Here is an 8,831-nt window from a genome sequence, read left to right as displayed (position 1 = left end):
ATAGGTCCCCAAAATAGTTGTTGATTGACTGATTTTTAAGGGAAAAGAAATCCAATAAATTATTCTTTTAACAAAATCATAAAAATGTGATTTCTGCCATTACTTTCAACTAGAAAACTGAGTCGATAAACATTTACTGTAATTATGTACAAGTGACATTACTTTTTTAAAAAATTAAATAAAATATACTACTTACCTAAGAGCAGAGAATGTAAAAAAAAAAATTAAATAAAATATACTACTTACCTAAGAGCAGAGAATGTAAATCCTTTCAAACCATCTTTGCACCTAAAATAATAAAAATGATAAAGTGACAATCTTTAAGATATGGAGTAGTATACTAAGTAGCTATTAAAATTTTTTCTGAAACTGTTTTTAAAACGTGAAATTCTTTTAGGACACTGATCTGAGCAGTACAAATGCAACAAACAATGAAGCAAGCCATCTTACACAGGATGATTAAAATTTCCTATGTCAAATCAACATTTAAGGCTCAACTCTTATATTTCCAGGTCAAAGAGAGATTTAAGTGTATCTTCTAAAAGGTTCTATGTGGACTTAAAATGAAGGCTGGGAGTGGAATATTCATTTTGCCCAATCCCTGGGGGAGCAATTTGTTGAGAAGAAAAGGCCATATACACCTGCTGGGTATTATGAATAGGTCAATTCAAGGTCCTGACTTCTTACTTATTAATTCAGTGAATGCAGAGCAATGTAGAGTCGGCAGGCACAAAAAGGCTTCAAGTTTAGTTCAAGAGTTTTAACTTCTGAGTAAGTCCAATCAGAACAAATAACACAGCATGAGCAACAGCGTGAGGTCGGTGGGGGCGGGAGGGGGGTACAGATGCAGGAGTTCAAGTAATTTTTATTGGGTATTTACTGTTGCTGGGCATTGTTTTGGGCACTTCATATGTGTTATCTCATTTAACTATTTCACACCTCTATGAGTAGGTATTTCTCTATTCCATAGCTGGGCAGAGGCTCTTCCAAAATGCAGCAACTACCAAGAGGTCACAAAATAAAGAGTAGTTAGAATTCAGGAAAAAATTTTAAAAGCTCCTCTGACTTAACAGCTGTGGTTTTCTCTTACACCTCCTTCTGAAACAGTGTATTCCTTTTAGTTAGGGGGAAGGTTCAAATTGCATGACAATGAAGAAAAAAAATTTTAAACAAGATTTTAAAATGGGGACATTACTATGCTACTCTTAGTGGCCTGTTTTACAAGTATGATAAAGTTACTAAAGAATTGTTGGATACTTAGTATCAGAATCCTTTGGAGAAACTGTAGAGATTGGTGATACAATGATGCTCAAATGTATGTTAATTTTAAACACTGGACTTTCTTGGAGAAAAAGTACAGCCTCAAATCTAATTGGGCAATTCTCTCAGTATACCTTTTGTATGAAAGGTAATACAGATTTCTTATATTTTTATGAATTTCCTATCTTAACAAGTGTAAATATAGACATTTTTACTGGAGGACACATAGAATCTCAGAAAAGAATTTAATTTGTGTGTACAGAGATCTTTTAAAACACTTAAGAATTCATTGTAATTAAGCAAAATTATCTACTTCATGGTCCTGTTGACCGCGAGAAATGTAATCACAGAATTTAGCAAACATACTACATAATTATTCACCCCACACAGAATGAGGGTAAAGGCAAAAGAATTCATATGTTGGGCTAAAAATATGCATGGGAAAATTATAGCATTAACCTTCTTAAACTTATCTTTTTCCATCTGAAGAAAGTGTTTCTCAGTAATTTAAAACCCATAATTTGGCAATTTCTAGGTAGGTGGGGGGTGAGGGGGTAAGCTATGCATCTATTGACTGGAAAAAAGAAAGCAGCAGATTGATTAAAGATTATATACAAATGGGAACAAATTTTGGCTTTGGTATGTTATTGTTAAAAGATAGCCATTTATCTTTGTGCAATGCTGAATAGATAAAGGGTTCTGACAACTAGGTCTAGTCATGATTGCATATTTGTGACCTTAAACAATAAATCTAATTGCAGACCAAACATCAAAAAGTAGCTTTCAAATAAAAAAGGGCATGTACAAATGAATTTGCAATTTCATTATGATGGAAGTTTGGTTCTTTCACCAAAACCCTGTGGGAAGCACTTCATATTGATAAAGTCTTAGCCCGAATTCAAAAGGGGCTATTCTTCTTTCCATTCATGTGTATAAGGTCTGTTAATGTAATTGAGGGTCAGATGTCTATGTCAAAAGAACAAAAAAGTAATTATTCCCCCAAGAAGAATCTTTAAAATAGTAATATCGCCCTGCATCTTTATACCAAGAGTACTGTCTGAGCCTTAGCCTAACTATGAAACACTATCGTAATCTGAGTTAAATGTAAGAAGTATGGTATGCACAGAAAGCTTTATACAGAACAGATCCCCTTAGAAGGTGCCTCACTATTTAATGGATTCAGTTATTATAATGCAAATCAAATTACTTTCTCCATTCATGTATTAAGGCTCACTGATTTACTCAACAAATACTGACCGACTGCCTACTATGTGTAAGCACTAGTTTTAGTTCTAAGGAGGTTAACAGCGGACAACAGAGAATCTGTTTCCATACAGCTGACATTCTAGGTCAGGGAAAGGTACGACAAAACAAGTGAATACATCAGGTGGTGAAAATTGCTGTGGCAAAACAGGAGGCAGGGGAAGAGGAGAAAGAGATGGAGTCGGGCCTTCTTATTTTACATCGTGTGGTTCAGAAGGGCCTCTCCAAGAAGGTGAAATTGGATGATGTGATCAGCAGCCTTAGAGAAACAAGGGACGAGTATCTATCTGAAGGAAGAACAGGTAGAAAGTCCCTGATGAGCAGTTCGTGTGGCATGGAAGGAGATCACGGAAGTAGATTACTGTAACCGGAGCAGAGCAGGAGGAGGTCACAGTACTAGTGGTGGAGAGGAGTGGTCTACTACAATCCTTGTAGACCCTTTAACCATGGGAAAAACAACAACTCTGGATGGTTCTCAGCAGAAGAGTGACAAAGACCTGTCATAAATTTAACATAATCTCTGGCCCCTCATTGGAAAAGGAACTACAGGAAGGCAAGGTTAACAGCAAGGAGGCTAATTAGGCCCCCCTAAAAGATGACTGTGGCTTGACCAGATCATTAGGCAGTAGAGTAGAGGTAGAGATAAGTGGTTAAGACTTAAAAGTGCATTTCAAAAGCAGAGTTGGTGGAATTTCTTGATGGTTTGAATGTGGAGTCCAAGAGAAAGAGAAAATTTACAGATTATTAAAATATTTTTGATTGGAACAAACAGAAGGGTAAAATGTCCATTTTCTGAAGTGAGGACGACTACAAGAGGGACAGGTTTGGGGAGAAAAATAAAAGTTTTATTTTGAACATGATAAGTTTGAGATGAATGTAATCTATGAAAGGAAATGTTAATGAAGCCAGGAGCTGCTGTACAGGTTTGGGGATCAAGAGGTGTGATTCACTTATAAGTATAACTGAAATCCATAGGACTAGATACAATCACCTAGGAAATAAGTGCCAATAGAAAAAATATACAGGACTGAGTGTATTTTATTCCTCCATATTTTATAGTGCAGAACATCTGTTCTGGAGGGGAGGAAAAAACCCAGTCATTTCTCTTCATAAGGAAATCCTTAATATAAAATCTCATTTTAATTTTTGAGTGTGCACAAATTTAATGCATATAAGTCATGTACAGACTTTTCTATTACAGTTACCCAATAAATGGGATAAATAGTATGACTCAAACATAGTTACTGAATCTCTGCATTTGCAAGGTTACGTGTAAGGTTCAGGAAAGAGGAGGGAAAAAATTGCAGCATCATATCAACTTAAGTGATACACAACTAATGCTACAGGTTCTGGTTAGAATTTCATACTGTGGATAAAAAGGATAAAGTTTAATATTGTTTTCAGAATAATACACTTGGTCAAATGCCAATGGGAGAGGGAACCCAAAAACACATTTTTTTTTAATTGTAAGTGTAAATGATAGTTGAAAAAAACAATTTTGCCCACAAAGATTCTTTGTCTCACACTTAATTTCCATGAAATTACTTCCAGGAGATACTTTTGTCTTTATTACCACATTACACCAGCAGATGTCAGTAGTAAACCATTTTTGGAACAGTTGATAGCTTTGTAATGTGATTTATCATCACACACAAGGTTAGGTTTTCCCTTAAAAATACATTTACAGACATACAAAATGTTGCTAATCTTAGTTACACTTCATTAAATTCCCACAAGTGAATAATATTGGTTTTCATTATAGTTGATGTTTCTGTTCCTATCATTCTATATAGTTATGAAATCTTTATGAACTGTCTACCATTTGACATCAACATTAAAATCTGATATATAAATGTGTTATATCATTATATGTTCTCTATTATGAAACAATGAAAACTATTTTGTTTCCTACTTTCTTTTATTAAATCTATGCAGTTTTAATTTGGTAAACATAATGGGATATAATTAGATGTAGTACTTTTTAAATGTTTAAAACATTTCTTGAAGACAATGCACAGTACAATGTTAAGACTCTTGATTTGAACGATTCGTAGTCATAACTTCACTATCAACCTGGAGCAAACCATTTAATTTTAGGGCTCAATTTTGTCATCTGTTACATGAGAGCCTGGAAATAAATTACCTTCATAGTTGATTGATTCGACATCTTTTAATTCTGAAATTCTAACCAATTATTTTATCATTTTATTTAAAGTGAGTGTTATTAGAAATCACAAAAGAAAACTAAAATGAATTATTCCAAGTCACTAATAACCTAAAGAGATTATCTCACCAACATCAAAAATAAAAAAACTTTTTTTAAGCCGTACAACAAAAAAAACCCTGAATTTGCCTTGAGATTACTGGCCTGCCACTAATATTATTACACTTGCTTATTGTTTGGTAATACTTACTGATATGGAACTTATTTCTGCAAAGGCTCAAAGGGAACCTTTTCTTTTTCAACTGTAAGATTACAAAACTAACTATTGGGGTAGATGAATAATACACTGTGATAGAAAGACCTGATAAGAAACACTGTCAAGTAAAAGAAGGGATTCTATAGATATAATTTCAATAATGATTAAATGTTACATTGTTGGCTATATTAATATCAATGCTAAAATATAATTAATGACAAAATGTAAAATGTTTAGTATATACATATAAAATGCTATAGAAAGTGGTCAAAAGGATATATCCGAAACACTTGATAATAGGTTATCTTAATGAAGTAGAATGGGTTAAGATGCATGAAAATAACATAACCTTTTACTCTCTATATATTACTAAACTAATTTTTACAGGTATACATTTATATATTATTTATACAGTTTAATTTAAAACATCAATACTTGAATCTTAAGAACAGATTAAACAGTGCAAAAGTTATTCATCTTTGTCTCACACTGACACAATGGCAGAAAATGTAAACGCAAAGTAGTCAATTTCACTAATAGTGCTGTAAAAGTTTTGCTAGAAGGCATAAAATTACTAACTAAAATAGACAGGTTAGATTAGAACTTTCTGAAACCCTGTTCCCAATGAACATGGATAATTAGGTGACTATGGGGACTTAAAAAGAAAAAAAAGATGAAACATGCATTAAGTATCAACTTCTGAGATCTTTTGTCCATTTTTAATCATTCAACTGATTAGAAGGAAACTCAAATATTGATTAATGGCACATCACCTATCTTTATTCGATCAACAGTCATTTATTTATTGGGCACATAATACACAAGAGACACTGTACTACTGATCTCTTGAGGAAGGCAAAATAAATTATATGCCACACCTGACCATAAAAAAAACAGGTATCTGCAAAGCTCTGTGTATGTCTGCCATAAAAATAAAAATAACCTGGACTAAAAGTTATGACAAAATTTCTTTTTTTATGACATAAAATTTTTGTATCCCTAATGCTTTTCAAGAGCTTAGTTTACTCTACTGTGCTTTTTATAATTCAGCTTTAAATTTCTTTAGTGTAGCCTTTTTCTTTATCTCCTTAAACTATTTGACTTGAGAAAAGCAGTATATGCAAAACTATAATTAAAGATGCTAACAGACTGGCAATAAATTAAATAAATAAATAAACTCAATTTAAAATAGTTGAATACATTGATAATTCTTTTTTTTTTTAAAGATTTTATTTATTTATTTATTTATTTATTTATTTATTTATTTATTTATTTATTTATGAGAGACAGAGAGAGATAGAGAGAGAGGCAGAGACACAGGCAGAGGGAGAAGCAGGCTCCATGCAGGGAGCCCGATGTGGGACTCGGTCTCGGGACTCCAGGATCACGCCCTGGGCTGAAGGCAGGCGCTCAACGGCTGAGCCACCCAGGGATCCCCCTGATAATTCTTAAAATACTTTTGTTCTGTTGGTTATATCATAATCACTTGTCATTCAAGTATCAAAAACAAGTTACATTATTATATGTGAACAAAATTATTTAAGACAAAATGCTTAAAGTTCAGGCATACAGAAGGTATAACAAGAATGACATGAAGCTAATCATAAATAAGTTACACACAATAGCTGAATCAAAATCAAAATTTTAATTTGTCTAATTATTATTGGTACTAAAAACATATTTGGAGTAAATATGACTGTAAAGTTTAATTTGAAAGTTAAAAAGGAACCAGAATACTTCAAATTTGTGACTTACTGTTATATTTATTATAAAGAAAACTCATGCAATTTTAAATAGTTTTTTTTTAAAGATTTTATTTATTTATCATAGACACAGAGAGAGGGAGGGAGAAGCAGACTCCATGCAGGGAGCCTGACATGGAACTCGATCCTGGGTCTCCAGGATCACGCCCTGGGCTGAAGGCAGCACTAAACCACTAAGCCACCTGGGCTGTCCCATAAATAGTTTTTTTTTTTTTAATGAAAGAAAAAGCATGATTTTACTGAAATGTTTTCATTACATTGGGGCACCTGGGTGGCTCTGCAGGTTAAGTGTCCAACTCATGAAACTCATGTCAGCTCAGGTCATGAAATCAGGGTCCTCAGATCCAGCCCTGCAGGTGGGCTCCACACTGGGCATGAACCTGCTTAAAGTTCTCTCTCTCTCCTTCTGCCCCTTGTCCCCGCCCCACCCCCAACCCCGTTCTGCTGCACATGGGGGTCTCGGTGCTCAATTTCTCTCTCTCTCTCTCTCACTCTCTCTCTCTCTCTCTGTCTCTCTCCCCCTCAAAAAAAAAGTTTCAGTATGGTGTTGGAAGATCTTAAAATCATATATTCTAAACCAATACAGGTACCAAAAATGACATATACCTGAATCTAGTTGAAATCAGCCAAAGGAAAGTTATAGTATGAATATCTGTAAGATGATTAATATAATTTACATTAGAGGCTGAGCAGCTTTGGTATATTCTTATTTCTCTGGCTCCCTTTATTGGCTAGATATATGCCAAATCTAGCCTACTCAGCAGGGTTGGGCAAGGCCAATGTATTTGGTGGCTTCTTAATGAAAACTTCCATATTTCCACAAGGGATGTACAAGTTCTGGGATTAGGCTGCTCTTGAGGCCATATGAATTATCTTTGTTGAAATGTTTAGTTTCTTTTTAAATTAATTTTTTATTCTGTTTTGAAAACATAAAATAATAACCAATTTTTCTTATCAATTTTCAAGCGCAGAAACTCAAATTAGCACTCCATTATAATTTAGTAACTGAAACTTGATCAACAATTATAGAACTTTGATTGACATCTGTTTATCATAAGAATATTTTTAAAAAGACTGACATAGGGATCCCTGGGTGGCGCAGTGGTTTGGCGCCTGCCTTTGGCCCAGGGCGCAATCCTGGGGACCTGGGATCGAATCCCACGTCGGGCTCCCGGTGCATGGAGCCTGCTTCTCCCTCTGCCTATGTCTCTGCCCCTCTCTCTCTCTCTCTCTCTCTCTCTCTCTGTGTGACTATCATAAATAAATAAAAATTAAAAAAAACAGACTGACATGGAGTTAATTTCAGGCTTTTATTTTTGTTTTGCTAAATAAATAAATAAATAAATAAATAAACCTTCACTGTCCTAATCACATAGCATGCTCCAATAGCTTAAATCAACAATTTCAATTTACTACTCAGAACTTGGGGTATGCAATTAAAATACATTACACATTGCTTACATACACACCACAGGCTTTTTCTTTTAGGTCTAATTACTAGAAGACTAATAGAGTTTTCAATTTCAGCCTGCATATGGCACTTTTTATAAGAAAGCAAAATAACTAATGTTATATTCCTATCTTAAGAACCTCATACAAAAATCTGAAGTTAGAAGAGCAACAAATCTAGAAATTTGAGGAAGATTATTTTGTTTGCTTCATGAACACACTGTATGTCTTCAAACTAATTTTCAATTGGATTTCTTTAAATATAAGTGAATTCTCCCAGTGCATTAAAAAAGTTATTTTTTATTCTGGTAAATATTTTACAGTACTTTATTTCATATGGAATGGGACACTGGTGGTTAGCTCTGTTCTCAAGAACCTAAGGGACGCTGCTGAAGCAGGCAGCAGTTACGGATAATCAAGTGTGATTGTAAGTCCCCAGATGATTATTGTGCACTTTTTTCTGGTGTGTCCTAAATATAAATTGGAAACATTTGGATAACAAACTTACAGTAACAACTCCAAGAGAATCATATTTCTCCTTAAACTTGCAGAGGCTGAAACAGTTTTTGCTTTAAAATACAGACTAAGGAAGGTCATGCTCCAAACTGTCTTCAACTGCTAAGGAATGAAGAATCACCTTCAGAATGTTTCTGTTTTTGTTTTTGTTTTTTTTAAG

General features: G+C 34.0%; 1 protein-coding gene across 2 annotated transcripts in view; it reads right to left on the bottom strand.

The window, feature by feature from the left end:
- Positions 1–8,831, bottom strand: part of TMEM135 (transmembrane protein 135) — a 247,977-nt gene that overhangs the window by 34,050 nt on the left and 205,096 nt on the right. For both annotated transcript variants that reach the window (XM_072794963.1, XM_072794962.1), the window contains one exon: positions 247–288. In XM_072794963.1, the coding sequence (XP_072651064.1) occupies positions 247–288 (42 nt within the window). The remainder of the gene's footprint in view (positions 1–246; positions 289–8,831) is intronic.

The sequence above is a fragment of the Canis lupus genome, chromosome 23, assembly GCF_048164855.1.
Source record: "Canis lupus baileyi chromosome 23, mCanLup2.hap1, whole genome shotgun sequence".
Classification (NCBI taxonomy): domain Eukaryota; kingdom Metazoa; phylum Chordata; class Mammalia; order Carnivora; family Canidae; genus Canis; species Canis lupus.
This window is presented reverse-complemented; position numbering and strand designations above follow the sequence as displayed.